Here is a 23,798-nt window from a genome sequence, read left to right as displayed (position 1 = left end):
CACCAGGAATATCCAAGCTCAAGCTGTGATGCACCTCCCTGAGGCTGCAGGCAATCTGGTTTCGTGCTGCCCCATGTACCTTGTAATTGCCCAGTCCTTGGTTGGCTGATGCTTCACAGTGTCACCGAGGTGAGTGTGTGCCCCCCAGCAGACCTTGTCACCCCACACTGGAGCAGGGGCAGAAGCAGGCCAGGGTAGACATGGCACAGCACGGTTGAAGGCCATCCCAATGGGGTCAGATCGTTTCCTGTCCCAGACATCTCTGCCCCATAAGCCCGCAGGTCCCCATCCTGCTGCAGAAAAGGGAGTGGATCAGACTCCCATGCATGCCTTGCAGCCCTCTGTGTCATGCACAGGGACAGCCTCAGCCATCACCTGAAGAAGAGCATGCACCGAGTGCATGTGCTTCCCATTTCACCACCTCCTGCTGCGAGTTTTTGTTTCCCTGAGTCTGTAATGCTGGGCTCTGAAACCCACCCTTTTTTCCCCGGAAATCTCCCACATCCCTCGTGCGGGTGGTCCTTGCTGTCCTGCGGCGTACTCATCTACCTTTTCCAGGATGGTAGGGCTGGCCGAGCATTGTGATGTCTCATGGCAATGCAATGGGACAGGGCTGGCATTTTCCCACAGCCAGATCATCATTTCTCACTCAGGAGAGGTTAAACAAGGGAAGGAGCAACAGTCAGCAGAGAGGGAAGTAACTCCCAGCTGATCCCCAGGGGCATCCCCTTAAGGAACGGGAAGGAAACATGGCCCCAGAGAAAGCCAAAAAGCAAGCACAGGACCTCCAGCATGGGCAGCTATGCCTTGGCATCCTCACCTTGCCTCCAAGCCACAGCACTGCTTTGCCACATCCTCATCTGCAGAAAGAAGGGGTCAGCCTGGGGGAAGATATTTGCAAGGCTGGCACAGTGTGTGTCTGCGATCACCATGGCCACCATGTGAGGTGCAAGCCAGTGTTTTCTCCCTGTCATGGAAATATGAAGAACACTGTAATCATTTTACCCATGTCTTCAAGACTGCAGTGTCTGACCTCTCACCATGAGTGGCAGGCACCCCCAGCACGAGTTGTGTCAAAGCACAGATACTCTCTGAGAAATGCAAGACTTTCCTTTCTGCATGTCCTCCAGGATTTCAACAATAAAAATTTCCTAGCAGGTGTTTTTCCTCTTTCCCATCCTCATCTTGGAGTAACTATCTTATCCTCTCCCCAGGAACTTCCCCAGCAAACATGGTCACATATACAGGGGGGAGCTGCCAATACATGGCAGCTCTGCTGTTCTCAGTAAATCACCGCTAAGACATTGAGATGCTTCAGCAAGATGCAGCTTTGTCCCATCGGTGTGTTGGGGAATCTCAAGGGTGCAAGATGTGGAGAGGAAAAAAATGGATCACACAATCAGGACAGAAAGAAAAAAAAAAAAAGCAGTGTCTGTACTCAGTGTGTGCAAATGTCTTTTCCCTGGCTGGCAACCCTAGGCCATTGCAAGCTTTCCCTGCCACAGGAGTCTCCCCACTGGTCAGTACTTCAACTCCCAGAGGAGACGTGGTCAGCTGGAGGGAAAGCAACCGGCCAGCACATGGGTTGGAGGAACAAAGGTCTCTGCCCACGCAGGGGGAATGGCACCTTGCTCCCATACAGGACGCGTGGGGCCCCACACATCATCCTGACACAGAAGGGCAATGAAAGCGCCTAAGCAACCAAGAGCAGGTTCAGCAGGTGATACCATTAATCCAGATGGAGATGTGTATTTAACATGAAAGAGCAAAAGAGACAGGCAACAGGAAGCCAGCCATGCATGGATTCACCCCAGCACAACAGGGCAGTGCCTGTTCTCCAGGCCAGCACTCTGCACTGCTTTCACATTGTGCTGGTTGGAGCAGGCATGGCCCCACACAGCCCACCAAGGCTGGTGGTGCATCTTCTGAGGGTGTTTTCCTCTGAACGGGATCCCCCACCTACAAGGCAGATACTTTTGCTAGCTAAGCCACGAAGCCCAGCATCAGGGACACAGCAGGAGCAGGAGGAGAAGGCAAGAAGGGGATGATATTCACACAGGTCTGGGCACCTGCATACCCTGCATGGGATGGCCAACTGCCTGAAGCTGCACTTGAGGGAAAGCTAGCAAAAGATGGAGACAGCCCGGACCTACTCTGGGTGCAGTAGGGCTCAACCAACTGCTTCATGCAGGGCTGCACCAAAAGGCTCCTTCTCAGTGCAGGTGAGACAGGCACCCGACGAGGGTGGGATTCGAACCCACGCGTGCAGAGCACAATGGATTAGCAGTCCATCGCCTTAACCACTCGGCCACCTCGTCTGGTATTCAGTAAGTTATTTTGAGTAATTTTTTTTCTATTTGATCAAACAACCCAAACATGCAACTGGTTCTTTGGGGCTTTGGAGGTTTTTCCAAAGAGCTTGGCTGCACAGCAGGGAGAACTTTGAAAAATATGTCTCCATGGCCATGGAAATGAGCAGCTGGATGGAGCAAGCCTGAACACCTGTCACAGGACGGGCAGCATCCAGGGCTGGCAAGGGGGACGAGAATGATGCTTGCTGATCATTTGCCCCTCTCTATTTTCCCCTTCATCTCCTTGTTCAGAGGGAAACACAGGGCAAAGTGAACAGGAGATATGATTTTTTTTTTTTTGCCATAAAAATGTATGCTGCAGACTTTGTTATGTTTTTTTGTCGGTCTCTATCACCACCCCGACATATCTGATGTGCCCAGAAGGTTTTCTGCATGATTCAGCAGTGGTCACACTTGTAAATGGAAGAGGAAGATAGCGGGAGCAGCTGGGCCAGCAGGGTATATATTTCCCAAATACCCTAGTTTAGGAGATGGTTTGGGTCATGTCACACCTCCCAGCACCCCAAAGAGCTGGGCTGTGCTGTGCCTGGGCAAAGATGAGCTGCCCTGCTGCCCAGCATTGCTGCCAGTCCTGCACATACCTCTGGCAAGAAGCAACCACCTGGCCAAAATGCTCTCACTCTCACATGTCTTCCCAGGTCACTGAGTATGTCATGGGGTGTAACTGGTCCACAGAGTGAATGCTAACCTTCCCTATGCTCCTCTCGGTAGCTGTCAAGTGGAGGGGGAAGAAGCAGTGACTCCTACAGGACTCACATTTCCACATCAACCACTTGACTTTAATAAGTGTTCTGTCTGAACCAGATTTCCTCCAAAATGCACTTTTACTGCCCTGGCTATAGGTGGAGAAGTTGGGAGCTGGGGCTGACCCCAGCCAAGTGCATGTCAGTCCCAGGGACACACGGAACAAGGACCACGAGAGGCTGATCTCATCTTCCTCCACCAAAAGTGGGTAACAGAGAAGATGCAGCTGGACCCTCCTCAAAAGGCAAAAGGACAGGGTGGGCCACAGGCACAGACTGCAGGCAGAGAAATCCTAGCAAGCTTGGCAATAAAAAGTATTGCCAAAATATTGACCACTGGGTCATAGTTCCCATGCTGGAAGTCTGAGTGTAAGGAAATTCTCCTTCCTCCCAAGAGCAAGGTTGCCCGGGGACAGTGCACAGAGAGGTGGAGGGGCTCCATCCTTGGACCCTGAGCACCTGGTCTAAGCTTTGGGATTCCCCTGCCTGTGTAGGGGCAGAAACCTCCAGCGCACCGGTGCCCTCAGTCCAGGGCTGGGGGTTTGGAGGTGAGAGCAGGTATGAGGCAGGGAGAAAAACAGTCCCCCCAGGCCAGGCACCACTGGGAGTCGAACCCAGGATCTCCTGTTTACTAGACAGGCGCTTTAACCAGCTAAGCCATGGCGCCCTGCTGCCCTGTGCCCCTGGCCCCCGTGCTCACGGCATGGGGTGGGTGCATGCTGGGGTGGTCCAGCAGCACCCAGCCTTCACCTGGCTCCAGGCACCTCTGTGCCTCTCCCTGCACTGCATGCCCCGTGGCATGGCCCCTGCCTTGTGTCTGGAGAGCCCCAGCCCCAAAAACCCGTCCCCCCAGATCCTACCGAGAGCACCCTCAGTGCTCCTCCAGGCTGCCTGGGTGTGGGAAGCTCCTGCATCTCCCCTTCCAGCACTGTGAAAAGGACCCCCTGCCAGGGCTGTCCCCAACCCCCGGCACTGGCTGTTCCCATCTGTGGTGAGACCCCAAGTTTGCACTGGATCTCCAGCCCGTCAGCACCTGAGCCCACCTTCCAAACAAAGATGACCTGAAAACAATGAGGACCGCTTTTAGCCCTGTACAACTATTTCCTGGGGCAGCAGGCAGCATTTAAACCCTGGCAAACTGTGCTGGAAAGCTCCTCCAAGCAAAAAAAACCCACCACCAAGGCCCCCGAAGGGAAAGCACAGTGGAGCAAGTTGTGGTGCTGATCCCTCACTCTTAGGGCAGAGATGTGCACCATGCCCTCACAAAACACAAGGATGGGGGGGATGCTGCCCGCCTGGGCTGAGACCACCAGGACCTGGCCTGTGCCAGATGAACAAGGGCTGGAGGTGGGGGGAACAGGCTGTTTTGGGGGGGGGGGGCACAGAGCCAGAGGAGGGGGATGGATGGCAGCCCTTGCTGCATTTCATATATGCTTCATTATCACCTGCTGTTCCAGGTCCCCTTGTCCTTTGTGCAAGGGATAGAGGACTCTGCGTTTGACAGCTCTGGCCAACATAGGGACTCAAACCCTGGCACCTGCAAGTAAAAGCCAGATGCTTTTCTATCAGAGCTATCACAGATCTATAGAGGACAGTGGAGGGCTACATGGGAGAGGCCAGCAAACCACTAGCTGATAGCAGAGAAAATGCAGGAAGGTTTCTGGAGTAGGTGTTGTACCCTGCACACCACCTTTGCAAAGCAGCCAGGCTAGAGAGATGGCCAGAGCCCTTCACCCCTGCAGCCAAAACCTCCTACTGGCATCACAGCCACAGCACTAAGGCGCAAAAAACTGTGTTTCATGGTACCATCCCATGGCCATTTCATTCAGCTCCAAGTGAATGAGAAAGCACGGAGGAAAATCCTTACCACTGGCACCTTGCTGTGCTCTCTCCTTGCCCTTGTCTTGGCACTGCAGATGGGGCAGAGGCAGGGTCCCCTCGGAGCAGGGCAGGGGGTGGGGGAGGTCTGGGGGACTCCCAAGGTTGTCTGGGGGGGGCCAGCTGTGCCACTGTGGCTCGTTGGTCTAGGGGTATGATTCTCGCTTCGGGTGTGAGAGGTCCCGGGTTCAACTCCCGGACGAGCCCCACTTTTGAACACCGCTTTTGCTTAAGCAGCTCACAGGACCCCAGCACCCAGCAAGGGCAGCTGCACCTGGTGCAGTGGGGATGGGCAGTCTGGTTCATTGGGCACATCCCATCAGCTGGCAATGACCCACAAGAGCTGGGAGTGATATACTGCCCCATGCCATGGGGAAAGCAAAGACAATGCGCACCGTGGGTATCCCGTTTACAGCTCCTGTGGTCAGGAAAAGGAAATGGATTTCTCAAGAGCATGGATGTGCCAGGGAAGAAATGCAAGCCCAGGCTGCAGAAAGCCCAAAGACTTTTCTGTGGGACCTCAGCAGGGACTCTCCCACCACCACAGATGCTCCACAGGAAACAGCTTTGAGAGGGAGAAGCAGCACCTGGAGATGCTGTCAACGGAAGCCAGGGGCCTCAGGCATGCAAAGCAAGCACTCTCCCACTGAGCTACATCCTCCTGCCTGGGGCCTACTTAGGAAAGTTTCCTCACCAGATGTTGCTGTGCCCCCCCTGACTTAGGAAAGTTTCCTCACCAGATGTTGCTGTGCCCCCCCTGCCCTGCCAAACACACAGCTCAGCCCTGCTCCGAAGGGCTGGCAGCAAGGCACTTCCCCAAAAAAAAGAGCCCACTGGGGGCCATGGTGCTAGAACCGCCCAGCTCTGCCATCCCCAGTGTTGTCCCCAGCAGTCCTCTGTCCACCGGGGAGTTGGATGAGCCCTAACCTTCCAGCGTTTTGGCAATTTCCCAGGCATGCACAGGGCAGCACATGACTCCCTGCTCACACATGACTGTCCTGGCCGAAGGGACATGCCAAACGCAGACAGACCACTGCCTCCATCACACCAGGCACTACTGCCCTCATTGTGCCCTGGCCCCACCACACAGCTCCATGCACTGGCCAGGCAATAGCAACACCCAAAAGAGGGGCTCGTCCGGGAGTTGAACCCGGGACCTCTCGCACCCGAAGCGAGAATCATACCCCTAGACCAACGAGCCACAATGCTCCAGCCTCTCTGCACCCATTCCCCACATCCCAGATCTTCAGGGTGCTGAGCAGAGCTGGTGCTGCTCCCTTTGGCCCACAACACCACCCCGCGCACAAAGCTGCCTTTTCCTGCATCCAGCATGCAAGGCTGGGGCCAGTACCTGGACGTGGCACAGGCCAAATCTTCCCCAGTGCTGGCAGATGTTACAGGTGCCACATGTGGGGTGGGCAGCAGTGCCCAGCGGGCTCAGGCTGCCCCCAGGCAGGGGGATGTAGCTCAGTGGGAGAGCGCTTGCTTTGCATGTAAGAGGCCCTGGGTTCAAGTCCCGGCATCTCCACAGGCCTTTTCTCCAGAGAGCTGCCTTGCAGTAGTGGAAATGGCTGTGCCCTGGGAAGTAGCCTGCCTTCTTCCACCACCCAGCTTCTGGGGAGGAGATTTCCCTCTGCTGCCCAGAGAGTGGGCTCTCTCCTGGGCCTGGGGTTTCTCCCTCATTCCCACCCCCAGGAGCTGCTGACTGTGGGGTTGGTGGGGGTGCAGACACTGGGGTTCCCTCAGCAGTTTTCATTTGGTCAAGGGACCCAGGACTGGGAGGGCAGGTCAAGGGGTTTTTTTTCTGGCCGCAGCCCCCAGAGCAAGGGCTACATGCGCAGGACGGCACATCGCTCCCAGCTCTCTCATGGGGACCATCTGTCGGGGCTTTTGGGACATGGCCAAGGCAGCCAGGCTGCCTATGGTGATCACAGCAGGCATTATTGCCCTTGCCGTGCTCTGGTTTCCGTGCAGGAGCTGTGCTGGTGCCCAAAAGGAGGGCTCGTCCGGGAGTTGAACCCGGGACCTCTCGCACCCTAAGCGAGAATCATACCCCTAGACCAACGAGCCAGGATGGCAGAGGTTTATGTGCATCCAGCCCTCGTGTCTCAGACGCCCATGGTGCTGGAGGGGCCAGCAATGTTCCCTTTGCCCCCAGCACACAGGAGGTTGGATTTTGTGGAAGGGCCCTGTTGCCAGCCCCAGGAAACGGAGCAAGGCTGACCTGTTGGGGCGGGGGGTGGGGGGGTGGGGGGGACAGCAATGTTGACCATGCATGGTGAGCACTGGGGCCACCTGGGTGCCCCAGGGCAGGCGGAGGCAGGTTCCCATACACCCCAGGGTGCCTGGGGTTGCGACGGTCACGGGGTAGACGTGTTAGACTTGCAGTCCAGTAAGGGTTTCCCTGTTGCAGGTTTGAATCCTGCTCACAGTGAGAGATTTTTACTTGCAGGGTCCAGGGCTGGTGCTGGAGCAGCCCAGCCACAGAGAAGGCTTGAGGGGAAAGTCTGGACTGGAGGAGGGAGCTAGGAGTTAGGGCAGCCCCGGCCCTGTCCCTTGCTGCCTTTGGGGAAGTTCTTCATGGGCACCCCTCAGCCTTGTGGTATCCCCAAAGCAGCAGGGACTCTGGCCCCATCGGGATGTTTTCCGGTTTTTGCCACCCTAAGAGAACCGAGCAGCAGCTGAGGTGTGCAGTGTGTGGGAGCTGGACCCATTTTCCCTACTGTCCCAAGCGGGTCCTTCAGGATGCCCTCTCCCTCCCCTCCACCCCAGGAGGAGTTGGGGGAGCTACTGGCTGGCTGGAGAGCAGAGGGAGATGGGACCCATCCTGCACCAGCAGTGGGGGACAGGGGCCATCCAGGGAACGGTGAGGACCTTGCACTGCCAGGGAGATGCAAGACACACAGCCATGGGGCACAGTCGCCGGTTTAACTGAAAACATTCCTGTCAGAAGGATGAGTCCACCCAGTACCACCAGGGCTGGGACCCCCCAGGGCAATGAGCCAGCCTGGAGCCACAGGACCATGGCACACCCAAGGGGGGCTGTGGGAGTGGGGGGCCAGCTGTGCCAGCCTGGCTCGTTGGTCTAGGGGTATGATTCTCGCTTTGGGTGTGAGAGGTCCCGGGTTCAACTCCCGGACGAGCCCCACTTTTGGGCAACACCAGCCCCACGCGTGCCCAGACAGTGTGCAGGACCCCAGCACAGCCCACGCGGGGGGCTGGGGCACACCAACACACCACGAGAGGATGGGCTGCTTGCGCAGGTTGGCACATCCCAGGATGAGATGGTCCGGAGAGCCAGGAGCAATGTGCCACGGGGGAAATGGAGACAACGTGCACCCCACGCACCCCACTGTCTGCAGCTCCTGGCGGAAGCGAAAACAAAATAGAGGTGGGGGTTTTCCTGGAGCCTGGAGAGGCCTGGGAAGAAACCTCAAGTCCAGCCAGCACGGAGGAAGCCCAAGAGCTTTCCTGGGGGACCTCAGTGGGGAGGGGAGGACTGTCCCACCCCTGCTGCAGCTGCTGCTTTGGGGACAGTTTTGGGGAGGAAAAGACATGTGGAGATGCTGGGGCTTGAACCCAGGGCCTCTTACATGCAAAGCAAGCGCTCTCCCACTGAGCTACATCCCCCTGCCTGGGGGCTGCCTGTGCCCCCTGGGCACCGCTGCTCACCCCGCACAGCCCTGCTGCTCTGACCTATGACCCACAGCTGTGGCCAGGTCCAGCCCTGGTGCTGCAGCCTGGATGCAGGGAGAGGCACCTCCCTGCTCTGGCCTTGCCACTGACAAACTCCGAGCAGCACGCAGCATCGCTAGCCCCACACCGGGCACCTCCCTGGGCAAGCGGCGCTGGTGGCATGAGCTGATCTGGCCTCTCTTGGAGAGACACGAGAACAGGCATGGGGTGAGCGAGAGACCTTACGGCCATGGCCACAGCCCTGGCCATGCTCTTTGCAGGCAGCTGGGGGATGCTGGTGCCAGAGCTCCTTTGCGGGGGCAGGGGTGCAAGCAAAGGCATTTGCCCCTGGAGGCCGATGCCGGTTTGTGGATGCAATCTGCAGTGATGCCTGTGCTGGGGCCCTGGCAGCTCCTTATGCCTGGCACTCGCAGCCCCTGTGACCCGTCGCACCACCACCCCATCACCCACAGGCCCCACACAGACCTCCCCTGGGGCTGCGGCATGGCAGGGCTGGGCCTGGCAGCTCCTTGCCTGACAGCCATACTTAGGGCACAGCAGGGCTGGGACCAAAGGGTTCTTGCCCCCATGGGCAGGGTTTTCACTGGGGGATGCAGGTGAGGCTAGTCAGGGCTGTTACGGCCTGTTCGTCCCCTGTGCTATTGCAGGCCCCGTAGCTGTGGGGTACACAGTGTGGGTCTATCCGCAAAGGCTGCGAGAGGGCCGTGCCCACCCACCACGACCAGCGCTGGGTCCCTGCCAGGCACCGTGATGTGCCAAGAGGTGCAGGGGCCCCAGGTGCACGCTGGGCACCCAGCTGCATCATCCTGGCTCGTTGGTCTAGGGGTATGATTCTCGCTTAGGGTGCGAGAGGTCCCGGGTTCAACTCCCGGACGAGCCCCCCTTTTGGGCATTGCTGTCACCCTGTCGTGGCAGGGCTCGTGTGATGCCGAGCTGTGCCCCCAGCCCCAGGGACAGGCCCCAGCCCAGGGCTGCAAGGGGTCCCCGGGTGCCAGGGCAGCAGCCGGATGGGGCATAGGGGCTGAGCGGCAGGCACAGGGAGCTGCCAGCACCGCCCGCCCCAGGATGTGCCCAGTGCAGGTCCGGCAATGCTGTGTGCTGCCCAGAGTCTGTCAGCGCCACAGCCAGAGCAAGGAGGGCCCCTTTCCTGCATCCGGGCAGCAGCACCAGGGAAGGGATGGGCCACAACCACCGGCTGTAAGTCCACCAGCACCAGCTGGTGTCGGGGCGCCAGGGCTGTGCGGGGTGAGCAGCGGTGCCCAGGGGGCACAGGCAGCCTCCAGGCAGGGGGATGTAGCTCAGTGGGAGAGCGCTTGCTTTGCATGTAAGAGGCCCTGGGTTCAAGCCCCAGCATCTCCACATCCCTTTTCTCCAGAAAGCTGCCTTGCAGTGGTGGAAATGGATGTGCCCTGTTGGAAGTCTCATTGCCATCGCAGCACCCGCACCATGCACAGCGGAGGCCTGGGGAGTGCTCTGCACCGGGGCACTCAGTGCGCACATCGCCCCACTATGGTGTGGACAAGCCCTGACCTTTCCGTGTTTTTTCATTTTTGCCAACACATGTATGTGGTGGCAATGTCACTCCGGGAAATCACAGGGACGGTTCCAGTGGAGGGGACATGCCAAACGTGGACTGGCCCCTCCCATCCCATTTCATGCCAGGCACTGCTGCCCTCGCTGTACCCTGGCCCCCATGTGCAGCCGTTGCTGGGGCTCCGGGTCCCAGCTGGGCAAAAGCGGGGCCGTGGGGCCCGAAAGAGGCCTCCCCGGGAGCTGAACTCAGCATCTCTTGCACCCCAGGCAGGAATCACCTCCAGAACGACAGGGCAGTTTTGTGTCACGCAGCCCTTGTGTCCCAGATATTTGGGGTGCTTGGGTGGGCTGTCAACACCTGCTTTGGCCCCCACTGCCCAAGACACTGGTTTTCCTGCAAGAGCCTTGCTGCTGGCCCTGGGTGCAGGTGCTCTGGGGCAGGAGGGGGGATGTTCCCACACCCCCTGCAGTGCCTGCCTCTGGGGCTGTGGTGGCCAAGGGGTGAAGGAGTTGGACTTGAAATCCAATAGGGTTTCCCTGCTGTTTTACACCTGGAGGCACTGGTTCATTAAGATCCCAGTAAGGAAGGCACTCAGACACGGTAAAGTATCTCTTAAAGTGTCATTTATTGGAACTAATACTATAAGGAAAATTAGAATAGTAGAGTTAATCTTACATCCCTTCAGATGCTGGATAGGCAGAGTTGTGAAGCATCAGACGAACCTCCGATCAGGGCGCAGCATGCTGTGCAGATCCTGTCTGTCAAAACGTTACCCAATATTTTGGTCTTTTGCACTCTTGCAAGACTTTTCTTAAGAGAAACAGTTCTGTTCCTCATTTCTACTGTCAAACAAAAGGGGCATTCACATGAGAACTTGCTGCTGCACTTCTGAATACAGGCAAGGACATGCAGGTGGTGTAATTGCCAGTGCCAAACAGGAGCTGCCCACATGTTGCTTCCTTACAATCAGCTGCCCCAGTTTATCCAGTGGCCGAGAGATGCTGTTGTGTGACACAGAATAGGCCTGAAAGCCAATCTATACATGCAGCACACCACAGCACAGCAGGGGCCTGTGCCTCCTCAAGATAATTTTTAGTGGCTCACCAAATCCTTGATGTACGATGGTTAGGATCGCTACAGCCACGCAGGTTCAAATCCTGCTCACAGCAAGAGGTTTTACTCACAAGGCCCCTGGGGCTGGGGGCTTTGGGCCATCCCAGGCTGCAGAAGGACCTCAGGGAAATATCCGGGCTGGAGGAGGGCAAGGGACCAGGGCAGCCCCAGCCCTGTTCCTTGTCTCCAGGGCAGCAGCTCCTGCACAGGTAAACCCAGACCCTGGCTGGGACCCGCTGGCCCTGGGGCAGCTTGAAGGCTGGAGGAGCCCTGGCCCCACTTGGGACACGCAGGACCCAGAGGTTTTGCAGGTTTTGCAGCCCTGGGGAAGCAGCAGCCGAGGCACACGGGGTGGGAGAGCTGCAGCCCTTTTTGCACTCTCCCCCCTTCCCGGGGGTAGATGGGGGAGCCGATGGCTGGAAAGCAGTGGGAGAGTGAAGGGGAGTCCGCAGGGGAGCTGTCCCCCAGCAGCGCTGGGGCATGCAGGGGCCCAGCGCTGTGCCTGGAGCCACATGGTGTGGGAGCTGGGCCGGGGGAGACCCTCCACCACACCGCTGGCTCGTTGGTCTAGGGGTATGATTCTTGCTTAGGGTGTGAGAGGTCCCAGGTTCAGCTCTCAGACGAGCCCCCCTTTTGGGCACTGCTGTTGCCTGGCTGGTGCATCACGCCCTGGCACAGCCCCCTGCGTTGTGACCGGGGTGCAACAGAGGCAGCAGTGCACAAGTGCGATGCTTGTCTCTGCAGCACGGATGGGCCCTGTGAGGGCCTGGGAAAAGGGAAACAGCTGTGAGGATTTCACTGGCAGCCTGGGAAGAAACCTAAGCACAAGGGCTTTGCTGGGGGGGACCCTGCTACTGCACAGACAGCTTTCAGGAGGAAAAGCACCTGGAGATGCTGGGGCTTGAACCCAGGGCCTCTTACATGCAAAGCAAGCACTCTCCCACTGAGCTACATCCCCCTGCTTGGGTGTTGTCTGCACCCGCTGGGTGCTGCTGCCCACCCCACACAGCTCTGCTGCCCTGAAACCTGCCTGGGCTGGGGGACGGATGGCACAAAGCCATGTCCAGGCAGTGGCTCCTTCCCTGGTGCCACAGCCCGGGTTTAGAAAGAGGGGGACTGCCCTGCTCCAGCCACACCACTGACCAACTCCAGGCAGCAAGCAGCACCGTGCCGGGCATCTGCCTCATCCACATCCTGCAGCGGGGAGGGAACCCAGGCGTCCAGGGGCTGCCCCAGCCCATGCTCCCCACCATGGGACACTCAGTGCCCTGCACCTGCCCCTGGGCTGGGGGTGCCCTGACTCCCAACCCCCTTCCCTCCCTCCCCACCCCAAACCAGCCCCCTCTTGCTCACTGCACAGCCCAGCCCAGCCCACCGCTGCAGCTCCAGCGCTGGGACCTGGTCCATCCAACCCGGGGAGAACAACTGCCCACGTGGCCCAGTGGGGTGGCCCAGCCTTCGTCCTGGCTCTGCCCACACCCCACAGATGGGGCTGCCCCCCAAGGGATATCTGTCTGCATTGCTGATGCCTTCCTGGCCAAGGGTCACCCACAGCCCTCTGCCAAGCCTTGTGCACTGTCCTGCTGCCACCCTGCCACTCACAGGCCCCTGGCAGCCCAGCGCAGGGGCCAGCCCATGTGGTTGGGGCATGGGGCAGCTGGGGCCTGGCAACCCCTCACCCACTGGTTGGGCTGAGGGCACCGTGGGGCCAGGACCCCTGCGGTTGGGGAACAGCCCTGCTTGCCCCACCAAGACCAAAGCCCTGATGACCATGGGGCACCGCTGGAGGAAACACGGGGTGGGTGCAAAAGCTGACAGTCAGGCCCCAGATGAGCACTGCACCAGCTGGGCAAAATCAGCAGCTGGGATGCCCAAAAGGGGGGCTCGTCCGGGAGTTGAACCCGGGACCTCTCGCACCCTAAGCGAGAATCATACCCCTAGACCAACGAGCCAGGGCGGCTTATGCTTCTTGGTGCCCAGCCCCTGGGCCCCAGCTGCTGGGGGTGCTCAGGAGGGTGATGCTCCCTTGCGCCCTAGGGACCAAGGGGATGGGTTTTTGCAGAAGGACCCTGCTGCCAGCCCTGGGGACCAGACTGCAGTATGCAAGTGCCTGGGGTTTTCCAGGTTTTGGAGAGCTGAGGAAGCTGGAGACCATTTTTATGGGGTCAAGGGAAATGGGCCTCTCTGAGGGGACATGATGAGGGGACAAGGGCCGTTCATGAACAGGGAGATACCTATGTTTTTGTGGCGATGCAGGACCCACAGCTGCATGTCATGGGGTGTGGGGTTGTTTGAAAATGCTCCTGCCAGAGGTCTACAGCACCCAGCACCAGCAGTGCTTGGCCCTGTGTTGTACCTGACTTGCCATCCTGGCTTGCTGGTCTACAGTATGATTCCCGCTTCAGCTGCAAGACGCTCCCACATCCAACTCCTGGAAGACCTCTCCTTTTGGGTCCTGTGCCATGCCTGGCAAGTGCTGTTGCTTGGCCAGTGCAGAGCTCATGTGGGGCCAGGCCATCATCTTCACCAACCCCACATCGCCCCAAGGCAGTGGGCCTTCCAGGCCATTGGGCTCAGTGGGGCAAGTGGGGCTACTTTCCATCTCCAGGAGTCCCAGCCCCACTGTGCCCCCGGCGTGGCTGGCAGGCGAGGGGCTGCCAGGCCCAACTGTGTCGTGCCCCAACCCCACGGGACAGCCACAGTGCAGGTCTGTGGGTGATGGGGTGGCGGTGGGACAGGCCACAGGAGCTGCGAGTACCAGGCACAAGGAGCTGCCAGGGCCCCAGCATGAGCATCACTGGATGATGGCATCCACAAACTGGCATCAGCCTCCAGGGGGAAATCCCACAAGTCCACCAGTACCAGCTGGTGGCAGGGCTGCACTGGGTGGGCAGCAGTACCCAGGGCACAAAAGCAGCTACCAGGTGGGGGGATGTAGCTCAGTGGAAGAGCGCTTGCTTTGCACGTGGCAGCAGTACCCAGGGCACAAAAGCAGCTACCAGGTGGGGGGATGTAGCTCAGTGGAAGAGCGCTTGCTTTGCACGTGGCAGCAGTACCCAGGGCACAAAAGCAGCTACCAGGTAGGGGGATGTAGCTCAGTGGGAGAGCGCTTGCTTTGCATGTAAGAGGCCCTGGGTTCAAGCCCCAGCATCTCCACCTGCTTTTCCTCCGGAATGCCATTTCCCCTGGTGGCTGCGGTGGTGGACATGGCTGTGCCCTGGGAGAAAACCTTCCTTCTTCTGCCGCTGGGGAGAAGATTTCCGAGTCCAGACCTGAGGTTGAGCTCTCTGCTGGACCTGGGTTTCTCCCTGGCTCCTGGGAAATCTTTCTGGTTGTTCCCTTTTCCCAAAGGAGCTGCTGACCACGGGGTCAGTGGGGTGCAGGCATGGGGGGCTCCTTCAGCAGCTCTCAGCTGAGAACACCAGGATGAGAAGGACGGATCCCAGGCAGGTCAGGGTATGTTTTTTCTGCCTGTACCTGTGGAGGGGCAGGAAGCCAAGCCGCTGCAGGGCTGTGGTCCAGACGAGACCCCCCCCCACCCCCGTGCCCACACCGCACGCCACAGCCCCAGCCATGACATGAGTTGAGGGGAGAGCTGCCTGCTGGGGGAGGCACTGCCGGCATTGCCCCACTCTGCCCTCCCCAGCCCTCCAACAGCCCTTTCCCCACCAAGGAAGCAGACAAAGCCCTGGCCTGTTCTGTGTACTGTGACTTTTACTCACGTGCATGCAGGGCAGCACACCCCTCCTGGCTCTTGCGGGGACAGTCCTAGCCTACGGCATATGCCAGCCCCGACAAGCTGCCTGTCCCCACTGCTCTGGGCACCACTGCCCTCGCCATGCCCCAGCCCTTGGGCGCAGGCTGTGCGAGGACTCCCCATGGCAGCTGGACAAAACCAAGGCTGGGGTCCAAGAGGAGGGTTCATCCGGGGGTGAACTGGGGACTGATCCCACCTGAAGGGAAGAGTCATGCCCCTCAACCAACGGGCAAGGATGGCACAGCCCAGCACGCCCGCAACCCCTGCGCCTGGGATGTCTGGGTACTGGGCGGGTGCTGACAACAATTTCTTTGGCCCTCAGCACCCATGTGGCTGTTTTTTGGGAAAAGGCCCTGGAGAGTCAAGCAGGGCAATGGCCAGCCAGGAGGCTTTCCCACTTCCCAGGAAACCTGGGCAGCAGTGAAGGACCAGGCTGGGATGCCCTGAGGCCAGGAGCACAGTGCGCAGCCCCCCATGGCCACAGTGCACAATTGCCGGTTTAACTGAAAACATTCCTGTCAGAAGGATGAGTCCACCCAGTACCACCAGGGCTGGGACCCCCCAGGGCAATGAGCCAGCCTGGAGCCACAGGACCATGGCACACCCAAGGGGGGCTGTGGGAGTGGGGGGCCAGCTGTGCCAGCCTGGCTCGTTGGTCTAGGGGTATGATTCTCGCTTTGGGTGTGAGAGGTCCCGGGTTCAACTCCCGGACGAGCCCCACTTTTGGGCAACACCAGCCCCACGCGTGCCCAGACAGTGTGCAGGACCCCAGCACAGCCCATGCGGGGGGCTGGGGCACACCAACACACCACGAGAGGATGGGCTGCTTGCGCAGGCTGACACATCCCAGGATGAGATGGTCCGGAGAGCCAGGAGCAACGTGCACCCCACGCACCCCACTGTCTGCAGCTCCTGGCGGAAGCGAAAACAAAATAGAGGTGGGGGTTTTCCTGGAGCCTGGAGAGGCCTGGGAAGAAACCTCAAGTCCAGCCAGCACGGAGGAAGCCCAAGAGCTTTCCTGGGGGACCTCAGTGGGGAGGGGAGGACTGTCCCACCCCTGCTGCAGCTGCTGCTTTGGGGACAGTTTTGGGGAGGAAAAGACACATGGAGATGCTGGGGCTTGAACCCAGGGCCTCTTACATGCAAAGCAAGCGCTCTCCCACTGAGCTACATCCCCCTGCCTGGGGGCTGCCTGTGCCCCCTGGGCACCGCTGCCCACCCCACACAGCCCTGCTGCCCCAGCCCTGGGGAACTTTGGTCCCTGGCTGTAGCCAGGGCTTGGCAGCCCCTCACTTGCTGGCTGGGGTGCAGTGCAGGCACAGCAGGAGCTGGGACCCCCAGGGTGCTGAGCAGCCCCAGCAAATGTGGGGCAACACTGAAGGGAGAAGCAGGGGGCTGAAAGCCAAGGGGAGGGACCCAAATGAGCTCTGCACCAGGCAGACAGGAGCAGGCCAGGCAGGGCCAAAAGCAGGGCTCGTCCGGGAGTTGAACCCGGGACCTCTCGCACCCGAAGCGAGAATCATACCCCTAGACCAACGAGCCAGGATGGCATAAGCATGCCCCCGCCCAGACCAGGTCCCTCCCCCTGCAGCTGCAGGCTGGCATGGCCCCAGCACTGCTGAGCTCACTTAGGAGTGTTTGCAGATAAACTTGCTCCCTGAGCCCTGCAACTTTGGGTCTTGCACCTTCCCAACAGTGCAGGCAACTCACCATCCCTGGGTGGCCCCTGTCCCCCTTGGATCCCCCTGGAGACCCGTTTCACATGGCCCCAGGACAGAGGGTCTCTGGCCCCCCAACCTGTATGTCATGGCTGCCGCTTCCTCAAACCTCCAAAACTGGAAAGCACAGGGGCCTGGAACACCCTGAGAAAGGCCAGGACCCCCCTCTTGCTTTGGGGCTGTCTCAGAGACTAAGACTGTGTCCCAGCCAGGGTCTGGGTTTCCCTGGGCAGGAGCTGCCTTTGGGGCAAAGGGACAGGGCTGGGGCTGCCATGGTCCACAGCTCCCTTCCTCCAGCCCTGACTTTCCCCTGAGGTCCCTCTGCAGCCCAGGATGGCCCAAAGCCCAAGCTGGGGATCACCAGCATCAGCCCTGGACCCTGCGAGTAAAACCTCTCGCTGTGAGCAGGATTCGAACCTGCGCAGGGAAACCCCTATTGGATTTCGAGTCCAACGCCTTCACCTCTCGGCCATCACAGCCCCAGGCACTGGCACCCTGGGGTGCATGGGAACCTGCTCCTGCCTGCCCTGGGGCACCCAGGTGGTCCATGCACCACCAGCTGACCGGGCAGCACCTGACCCAGCCACCTGTTACTGCTTCATTTTCCTGGGAAGTGGGAAAGTCTCCTGGGTAGCAGTTGCTGCCCCCCTACACACGTGGCTCAGCTCCGCCCTGGTCCCCAGGACCAGCAGCAGGGTCCTTCTGTGGAACCCATCCCCTTGGTCCCTAGGGCGCAAGGGAGCAGCATCCCCCGCCCCGAGCACCCCCAGCAGCTGGGGCCCAGGGGCTGGGCACCAAGGAGCATGGTCTGCCCTGGCTCGTTGGTCTAGGGGTATGATTCTCGCTTAGGGTGCGAGAGGTCCCGGGTTCAACTCCCGGACGAGCCCCCCTTTTGGGCATCCCAGCTGCTGATTTTGCCCGGCTGGTGCAGAGCTCATGTGGCACCCAGCCATCAGCTTTTGCACTCACCCTGTGTTTCCCCGCAGTGGTGCTCTGCAGTCACCAGGGCTTTGGTCTTGGTGGGGCAAGCAGGGCTGTTCCCCAACCGCAGGGGTCCCAGCCCCATGGTGCCCTCAGCCCAACCAGTAGGCGAAGGGCTGCCAGGCCCCCACTGTGGGCAGCCCTGCCATGACCCAGGGCACTGGATACCCTTTCCAGAGGCAAAGGCTGGGTGCTGCTGGGCCCCCCCCGGGTGCCGTGAGCACGGGGGCCAGGGGCACAGGGCAGCAGGGCGCCATGGCTTAGCTGGTTAAAGCGCCTGTCTAGTAAACAGGAGATCCTGGGTTCAACTCCCAGTGGTGCCTGGCCTGGGGGGACTGTTTTTCTCCCTGCCCCACACCACCTCTCACCTCCAAACCCCCAACTCTGGGCTAGAGGCACCACTGGAGGAGGTCTCTGCCCCAGTCGGTCTGTCCCAGGTCCCGTGTCCCCAGGACCAATGTGCTCCTGGCCGGGGTCAGCCCTGCCACCCGTCCCTCTCAGTGACTGAACACGTCCCAGCACAATCTTGGTGCATTTTTTTACTGCAAGCTCGTTTAGGCAGGAAGGAGGGCAGTCCCAGAGACACCGGCGACTCTGCAAGTCTGGGTGGGATGAAGGAGCCCATGGGGATAAAGGGGAGGTGCTCTATGAGGACACCAGGGCTGAGGGCCTGCCAAGAGACCGTGGAAGGAAGAGGGTCCTGGGTGAAGGCTCTGCCGTGGAACTGGGTCTCCCCCGGGACCCAATGCCCCGCAGCGTGTTCCTGGTGATCACCCCTTGCAGCAGAAGAGACGCAGGTCATTCAGGGCTGTGTCGTCCCTTCTCAGCCCCCACGGAAGCTCCTGCCGCGTCTGGATGCCGCACACGGCCCCGGGGCACGGGGGGCTCCAGCCGCCCCACTGGCCCAGGTCGGGCCCCGGCCCCTCCAGGACCTGCCCGCCAGAGCAGGCGAAACGGGCGTTCGTGGCAGCCACTTCGTCGCTCAGGAAGCTGCGCCGGGGCGCCTGCACCCGCAGCGCAAACCCCACCACGTGCCCTCGGTGAGGGCACCAGCGGGGCTCCGACCAGCGGCCCCATCTGGGTGGGGAGGGGGAAAAGGGGATGGTCAGTGCTGAGCCAAGGGGGCATGGGGAGGAGGAAAGGGTGCAAGCCCTCCCGCACCCCCGGGGGGGCCACGGAGGAGGCTCCTCAGGCCGGGCACGCGGCAGCGGGTGCTGGGGACTCACCTGCCACTCTGCGACTCCGCCACGGAGCCGCCGTCACCAGCCCCCCGGGGGGAGCAGTGCAGGCGGATGCCATTGAGCGCCGTGTCGTCCTCCACGGCCCCCTGAGGCGGCTCCACCTGCGAGGGCGTGGAGGCAGGGCTGAGCTCCTGGCAGGCCGCGCCGGGGCCCCCACGGCGCGGGGGGCCCCCAAACCATCCTCACCCTCCGCCACGGAGGCTTTACCTTGAAGCTGACGCCGCTGGCGTAGGTCCCCTCGGGGCACATGTCTGGCCAGGCCCAGTTGCCCCAGGGTCCCCCGTTGGGCACTGCAATGATGGGGGCACCGCGCGGCCCCTGGCCTGGCTCCTGCCCACCCCCCACAGTGCTGGCCAGCCCCGCGAGCAGCAGCAGGACCTGTTCCCCCAGCATCGCTGCTTGCCCGCAGCTGGCCCGCGGGGCTCTTATACCTCCTCCAACGGCGCAGTGGGAGGCATCGGCTCCCTGGGGGCAGCGGAGCTGGCACAGGGGACACGGCAGGAGCTCTGTTACCTGCCCAGGGTGGCTGGGCCCGTTGGACAGCTGGGATTAGCCATAAGAGAGGGCTAATCCCCTCACCGGGGGGGAGCAGGAGCTGAACCACGAGCTCTTTGTTCAGGTCCTCACCCAGGCCAGCCCAAAGCCACAGGACATCCCTGATGCCAGCAACAGGCCGGCTCCAGGTGACACGCACCACTGGTGGAAATGGCCTCCTATTTCTTCCACACACATTCCCCAAGAGCACCTACCTCATCACCATTGCACACTTCGTCCAGCCCAGCCTGCTTTTCGGCCACACCTTCCTCTCCCACGGGGCTATCATCTTACTCCTTAATAGCCACTTTCTGCAGTAACAGTTCTTTTAAATATTTCTGATAGGGGGAAGGGGGTCCTTTACCACATGCCCTGAACAAGGGACTTTAAGCCATCTCAGTGCCAGCACCTGGCTCACTTTGAGATTCTTCTTTAACTCTTTTCACCTGGCCTCCCTGGTTTCTATGTGCAAACCTGTTGGGGGGGGGGGGGAAATAGTGATGTCTTCCCCGTGGTGCTCCCAGCCCAGAGTTGGGGGTTTGGAGGTGAGAAGTGGTGTGGGGCAGGGAGAAAAACAGTCCCCCCCAGGCCAGGCACCACTGGGAGTTGAACCCAGGATCTCCTGTTTACTAGACAGGCGCTTTAACCAGCTAAGCCATGGCGCCCTGCTGCCCTGTGCCCCTGGCCCCTGCACTCACGGCACCCAGGGGGCCCAGCAGCACCCAGCCTTTGCTCAACCCTTACACCGAGCCCCCTCCCAACTGCAGGGGATGGCGGGTGAGCAATGGAGAACCAAAGGGGTACAACAGGGAGATGGGGGGTCCCAGGCAAGGGGTGCCGAGGGGCACAGCTGAGGTTGGCAGGCACCCAGCACCAGCGTGATTGAAGCAGCAGCAAAAAGGCTCCGACGAAGGTGGGATTCGAACCCACGCGTGCAGAGCACAATGGATTAGCAGTCCATCGCCTTAACCACTCGGCCACCTCGTCCCGCCCCGCGCCTTCCGCCCGCCCCTACCCACGCCACACACCCAGCCCCTGCCCGCGCACTCACGAACACGCACACGCAGCCCCGACCCGACCCGACCCGGCACAACCGCCCCGGCACAACCGCCCCACACGCGGCATCGCCGCCCTCCACCGCCCCCCGCCCGCCGGGACTCACCCCGACCGCGCCCCGCCCCGCCCCACCGCCCGCCGCCGGCCGGTTAGCTCAGCTGGGCAGAGCGCGGTGCTGATAACGCCGAGGTCGCGGGTTCGAGCCCCGCACGGGCCACGCGCGCCCTCTTTTGCGCTCCCCGCCGACATTCGCACCCGCCCGCCCCCCCGCGCTGCGGCGCCCTCGCACCGCTCCCCGCCGCACGCGCACGCGCCCCGCCCGGCCCGGCGCTGCCCTTTTTCTCCCTCTCACGCAGCCGCCCCAGCCCCGCCCGGCGGGGACCAGCTGCGGCCGGCACCGGCGCCGCTCCCCGGGACCTCCGCCCGCCCGCTGCCCGGCGGCCACGGCCCGCTGCCCCGGGGCTGCCCGCGCCGCGCCGCGCCGCCCCACGGCGCCCACGCTCGGCCGCCGCCCCACGGCGGGCGCCCCGCACCCCTTGCACCGCCGCCCTCTTAGCGCAGCCGGCAGCGCGTCAGTCTCATAATCTGAAGGTCCTGAGTTCGAGCCTCAGAGAGGGCACCGCGCCCCTTTTGTTCCCGGCCCCGCGCCCTGGGCACGCTGCCCGCCGGGCCCCTCTCCTGTCCTGCCCTCCGCATGCTGCGCGGCGGGACGCCGGGCGGGCGCCTCCCTCGGGGTAGGGACCCCCGCGGACCCCCCCGAGCTGCGGTTACCGCCCCTCATCCTCACGGGCCTGGGGGGTGCTGCCGCGGCGGCAGAGGCTGCGCCCCCCGCGGCCGGGCGTCCCCGAGCGGTGGGGCCGCGGGCTGGGCCGGGCCGGGCGGCGGCGGCGGCCCGCGCCAGCAGTGGGCCGGGGAGGAGCATCGCTGTGGCCCTCTTAGCGCAGCCGGCAGCGCGTCAGTCTCATAATCTGAAGGTCCTGAGTTCGAGCCTCAGAGAGGGCACCTTTTTTTTTTTTTTTCTTTTTTTTTTAATCCCCCCCCCCATACCTCAGGGCCCGCCATCTCCGGGAGAAGGCTTCTTGCACCGCACTCCCCCCACTTCCCTGTCCCCCCTCTCCTCGCGGAAGCCCTCCCCTCCCCTCCCCACGCCGCTGGGCCCGGCGGGGTGGCGCCAGGGCTGGCGGCCTGTCACGGCCCCCGCGCCCCTGGCATACCTGTCCCGCCGCCCCAAAGCCGCCCGGCCGCCCCCTGGGGTGCTGGGGACACGGCGAGGGCCCCCGGTAAATACCCGCGGCTCCCACCGCCACCTCGGGGTCACCGCAGAGCCTCCCGGCGGGCAGCGTGCCCGGGGCGCGGGGCCGGGAACAAAAGGGGCGCGGTGCCCTCTCTGAGGCTCGAACTCAGGACCTTCAGATTATGAGACTGACGCGCTGCCGGCTGCGCTAAGAGGGCGGCGGTGCAGGGGGTGCGGGGCGCCCGCCGTGGGGCGGCGGCCGAGCGTGGGCGCCGTGGGGCGGCGCGGCGCGGCGCGGGCAGCCCCGGGGCAGCGGGCCGTGGCCGCCGGGCAGCGGGCGGGCGGAGGTCCCGGGGAGCGGCGCCGGTGCCGGCCGCAGCTGGTCCCCGCCGGGCGGGGCTGGGGCGGCTGCGTGAGAGGGAGAAAAAGGGCTGCGCCGGGCCGGGCGGGGCGCGTGCGCGTGCGGCGGGGAGCGGTGCGAGGGCGCCGCAGCGCGGGGGGGCGGGCGGGTGCGAATGTCGGCGGGGAGCGCAAAAGAGGGCGCGCGTGGCCCGTGCGGGGCTCGAACCCGCGACCTCGGCGTTATCAGCACCGCGCTCTGCCCAGCTGAGCTAACCGGCCGGCGGCGGGCGGTGGGGCGGGGCGGAGCGCGGTCGGGGTGAGGCCCGGCGGGCGGGGGGCGGTGGAGGGCGGCGATGCCGCGTGTGGGGCGGTTGTGCCGGGTCGGGTCGGGTCGGGGCTGCGTGTGCGTGTTCGTGAGTGCGCGGGCAGGGGCTGGGTGTGTGGCGTGGGTAGGGGCGGGCGGAAGGCGCGGGGCGGGACGAGGTGGCCGAGTGGTTAAGGCGATGGACTGCTAATCCATTGTGCTCTGCACGCGTGGGTTCGAATCCCACCCTCGTCGCAGCGTTTTTGCCGCAGGCGCACGCGGTTTCCCTGTCTGCGCCCCGGCGCAGCGGGATGCGGCGCCCCCTGTGCTGCATCTTGGGCTCTCCGCCTGCAGGGAGGAGCAGGGAGTGTCTTTGCTGGTGCCAAACCGGAGTTTGTGGCGATGTGAACATCAGCCTGAGCTGGACATCTCTTGCAGGATAGCACAGCCCAGGGGAAGGGGCTTGTCCCCTTGCACCCCTTCCCCCAGCCGCTGGGCTGAATGTGCCAGCAGAGCCTCCACACAGTGGGAGCTCACCCTGGGGCTGAGGTTGCAGAGCTCCAAGGATAGCCTGAGGATTGCGGTGGGGCCCTGGATTGCCTAAAGCCTTATTTTTTTATAATATAATCTCTAAAATCCCTACGGGCCCTCCTCAGTGCCTGCTTGAGCAGAGGTATGGAGCTCAGAGGAGAGCAGAAGCCACCTCGTACACAACAGCACCAGGACACCACCTGCCAGCAGCACTCCCAGGTATGAATGCCTTAGCAAGCCCAGGAGCTGGGGCCAAACAGCGTGTCCTTGAACTTACTTGCAGGAAGCAGGAGTAGCAAAGCCACCATCCAGTGCATTGCTCTGCTGCACCACACCGTCAGCTCAAGAAACAGGCAGTAAACACACCAGCCTGTTCCTCTGCCCAGTTTTTGGTGTGAGGAAGCTCTGGGGTGAAAGCCTGGGACATACTGAGCCCTGCAAGAGCATGCAGCAGCTCTGGGAGGAACCCATCTGACTCCCAAGTATAGTGTCTTTGGGTACCAAGCTGGACAGGAGGAGCAGAACCAGCTTGGATCCTTGCTGGGTATGTGCAGGAGCTGGCTGCAGGGCAGCTTTCCACAGTTTTCATAGAAGTCCTGGAAACACGCAGTTAATGCTGGTGCTCCTTTAGCTATAAAGGTAAAGCCTTACTAGCCACAGAGATTAGCAAACCTGTGACAGTAGGACAGGGAAGTTTATTCCATCAAGATCAAAAGCCAGAACCAGGCCTATGGGGGCCCAGAATACAGTACTGGAAAAAAGGC

At 61.6% G+C, this 23,798-nt stretch overlaps 1 protein-coding gene and 27 non-coding genes across 28 annotated transcripts; 13 read left to right on the top strand and 15 right to left on the bottom strand.

Moving 5' to 3' along the window:
* Positions 1 to 2,236: 2,236 nt before the first annotated feature.
* On the bottom strand, positions 2,237 to 2,318 carry TRNAS-GCU (transfer RNA serine (anticodon GCU)). The gene has a single exon. It is a non-coding gene; the product is annotated as a tRNA-Ser (tRNA).
* A 1,390-nt stretch (positions 2,319 to 3,708) lies between these two features.
* Positions 3,709 to 3,782, bottom strand: TRNAT-AGU (transfer RNA threonine (anticodon AGU)). The gene has a single exon. It is a non-coding gene; the product is annotated as a tRNA-Thr (tRNA).
* A 1,346-nt stretch (positions 3,783 to 5,128) lies between these two features.
* TRNAP-CGG (transfer RNA proline (anticodon CGG)) lies at positions 5,129 to 5,200 on the top strand. The gene has a single exon. It is a non-coding gene; the product is annotated as a tRNA-Pro (tRNA).
* A 922-nt stretch (positions 5,201 to 6,122) lies between these two features.
* TRNAP-CGG (transfer RNA proline (anticodon CGG)) lies at positions 6,123 to 6,194 on the bottom strand. Its single transcript has one exon. It is a non-coding gene; the product is annotated as a tRNA-Pro (tRNA).
* A 255-nt stretch (positions 6,195 to 6,449) lies between these two features.
* Positions 6,450 to 6,521, top strand: TRNAA-UGC (transfer RNA alanine (anticodon UGC)). Its single transcript has one exon. It is a non-coding gene; the product is annotated as a tRNA-Ala (tRNA).
* Positions 6,522 to 6,991: 470 nt separating this feature from the next.
* Positions 6,992 to 7,063, bottom strand: TRNAP-AGG (transfer RNA proline (anticodon AGG)). The gene has a single exon. It is a non-coding gene; the product is annotated as a tRNA-Pro (tRNA).
* A 1,004-nt stretch (positions 7,064 to 8,067) lies between these two features.
* Positions 8,068 to 8,139, top strand: TRNAP-UGG (transfer RNA proline (anticodon UGG)). The gene has a single exon. It is a non-coding gene; the product is annotated as a tRNA-Pro (tRNA).
* A 412-nt stretch (positions 8,140 to 8,551) lies between these two features.
* Positions 8,552 to 8,623, bottom strand: TRNAA-UGC (transfer RNA alanine (anticodon UGC)). Its single transcript has one exon. It is a non-coding gene; the product is annotated as a tRNA-Ala (tRNA).
* Positions 8,624 to 9,497: 874 nt separating this feature from the next.
* TRNAP-AGG (transfer RNA proline (anticodon AGG)) lies at positions 9,498 to 9,569 on the top strand. Its single transcript has one exon. It is a non-coding gene; the product is annotated as a tRNA-Pro (tRNA).
* Positions 9,570 to 9,976: 407 nt separating this feature from the next.
* On the top strand, positions 9,977 to 10,048 carry TRNAA-UGC (transfer RNA alanine (anticodon UGC)). Its single transcript has one exon. It is a non-coding gene; the product is annotated as a tRNA-Ala (tRNA).
* A 2,174-nt stretch (positions 10,049 to 12,222) lies between these two features.
* TRNAA-UGC (transfer RNA alanine (anticodon UGC)) lies at positions 12,223 to 12,294 on the bottom strand. Its single transcript has one exon. It is a non-coding gene; the product is annotated as a tRNA-Ala (tRNA).
* Positions 12,295 to 13,216: 922 nt separating this feature from the next.
* TRNAP-AGG (transfer RNA proline (anticodon AGG)) lies at positions 13,217 to 13,288 on the bottom strand. Its single transcript has one exon. It is a non-coding gene; the product is annotated as a tRNA-Pro (tRNA).
* A 1,132-nt stretch (positions 13,289 to 14,420) lies between these two features.
* TRNAA-UGC (transfer RNA alanine (anticodon UGC)) lies at positions 14,421 to 14,492 on the top strand. Its single transcript has one exon. It is a non-coding gene; the product is annotated as a tRNA-Ala (tRNA).
* Positions 14,493 to 15,739: 1,247 nt separating this feature from the next.
* Positions 15,740 to 15,811, top strand: TRNAP-UGG (transfer RNA proline (anticodon UGG)). The gene has a single exon. It is a non-coding gene; the product is annotated as a tRNA-Pro (tRNA).
* Positions 15,812 to 16,198: 387 nt separating this feature from the next.
* On the bottom strand, positions 16,199 to 16,270 carry TRNAA-UGC (transfer RNA alanine (anticodon UGC)). Its single transcript has one exon. It is a non-coding gene; the product is annotated as a tRNA-Ala (tRNA).
* A 293-nt stretch (positions 16,271 to 16,563) lies between these two features.
* On the bottom strand, positions 16,564 to 16,635 carry TRNAP-CGG (transfer RNA proline (anticodon CGG)). The gene has a single exon. It is a non-coding gene; the product is annotated as a tRNA-Pro (tRNA).
* A 572-nt stretch (positions 16,636 to 17,207) lies between these two features.
* On the bottom strand, positions 17,208 to 17,290 carry TRNAS-CGA (transfer RNA serine (anticodon CGA)). The gene has a single exon. It is a non-coding gene; the product is annotated as a tRNA-Ser (tRNA).
* Positions 17,291 to 17,626: 336 nt separating this feature from the next.
* On the top strand, positions 17,627 to 17,698 carry TRNAP-AGG (transfer RNA proline (anticodon AGG)). The gene has a single exon. It is a non-coding gene; the product is annotated as a tRNA-Pro (tRNA).
* Positions 17,699 to 18,041: 343 nt separating this feature from the next.
* On the top strand, positions 18,042 to 18,115 carry TRNAT-AGU (transfer RNA threonine (anticodon AGU)). The gene has a single exon. It is a non-coding gene; the product is annotated as a tRNA-Thr (tRNA).
* A 201-nt stretch (positions 18,116 to 18,316) lies between these two features.
* On the bottom strand, positions 18,317 to 20,537 carry LOC112987498 (vitelline membrane outer layer protein 1 homolog). Its single transcript, XM_026107437.2, has 3 exons — positions 19,241 to 20,537; positions 19,019 to 19,134; positions 18,317 to 18,869 (listed from the first exon to the last, which is right to left on the bottom strand). The coding sequence occupies exons 1-3, from the start codon at positions 19,424 to 19,426 to the stop codon at positions 18,563 to 18,565; spliced, it is 609 nt and encodes a 202-aa protein (XP_025963222.1). The 5' UTR covers positions 19,427 to 20,537; the 3' UTR covers positions 18,317 to 18,562.
* TRNAT-AGU (transfer RNA threonine (anticodon AGU)) lies at positions 20,159 to 20,232 on the bottom strand. Its single transcript has one exon. It is a non-coding gene; the product is annotated as a tRNA-Thr (tRNA).
* On the bottom strand, positions 20,473 to 20,554 carry TRNAS-GCU (transfer RNA serine (anticodon GCU)). The gene has a single exon. It is a non-coding gene; the product is annotated as a tRNA-Ser (tRNA).
* A 212-nt stretch (positions 20,555 to 20,766) lies between these two features.
* On the top strand, positions 20,767 to 20,840 carry TRNAI-GAU (transfer RNA isoleucine (anticodon GAU)). Its single transcript has one exon. It is a non-coding gene; the product is annotated as a tRNA-Ile (tRNA).
* A 329-nt stretch (positions 20,841 to 21,169) lies between these two features.
* Positions 21,170 to 21,242, top strand: TRNAM-CAU (transfer RNA methionine (anticodon CAU)). The gene has a single exon. It is a non-coding gene; the product is annotated as a tRNA-Met (tRNA).
* A 310-nt stretch (positions 21,243 to 21,552) lies between these two features.
* On the top strand, positions 21,553 to 21,625 carry TRNAM-CAU (transfer RNA methionine (anticodon CAU)). The gene has a single exon. It is a non-coding gene; the product is annotated as a tRNA-Met (tRNA).
* A 377-nt stretch (positions 21,626 to 22,002) lies between these two features.
* On the bottom strand, positions 22,003 to 22,075 carry TRNAM-CAU (transfer RNA methionine (anticodon CAU)). The gene has a single exon. It is a non-coding gene; the product is annotated as a tRNA-Met (tRNA).
* A 329-nt stretch (positions 22,076 to 22,404) lies between these two features.
* On the bottom strand, positions 22,405 to 22,478 carry TRNAI-GAU (transfer RNA isoleucine (anticodon GAU)). The gene has a single exon. It is a non-coding gene; the product is annotated as a tRNA-Ile (tRNA).
* A 198-nt stretch (positions 22,479 to 22,676) lies between these two features.
* On the top strand, positions 22,677 to 22,758 carry TRNAS-GCU (transfer RNA serine (anticodon GCU)). The gene has a single exon. It is a non-coding gene; the product is annotated as a tRNA-Ser (tRNA).
* Positions 22,759 to 23,798: the final 1,040 nt, after the last annotated feature.

This window comes from Dromaius novaehollandiae, chromosome 7 (genome assembly GCF_036370855.1).
Source record: "Dromaius novaehollandiae isolate bDroNov1 chromosome 7, bDroNov1.hap1, whole genome shotgun sequence".
NCBI classification, from domain to species: Eukaryota; Metazoa; Chordata; class Aves; order Casuariiformes; family Dromaiidae; genus Dromaius; species Dromaius novaehollandiae.
Note: the sequence above shows the minus strand (reverse complement) of the source record. Positions and strands in the feature narration are given on the sequence as shown.

Excerpts from the sequence above, each read along its gene's own strand:
- LOC112987498 (XM_026107437.2), bottom strand. The coding sequence starts at position 19,426 with ATGCTGGGGGAACAGGTCCTGCTGCTGCTCGCGGGGCTGGCCAGCACT. Across the intron at positions 19,135-19,240 it reads CCAGCGGCGTCAGCTTCAAG|GTGGAGCCGCCTCAGGGGGC; the intron begins GTAAAGCCTCCG and ends ACGCCCTCGCAG. Across the intron at positions 18,870-19,018 it reads GCGGAGTCGCAGAGTGGCAG|ATGGGGCCGCTGGTCGGAGC; the intron begins GTGAGTCCCCAG and ends CTCCCCACCCAG.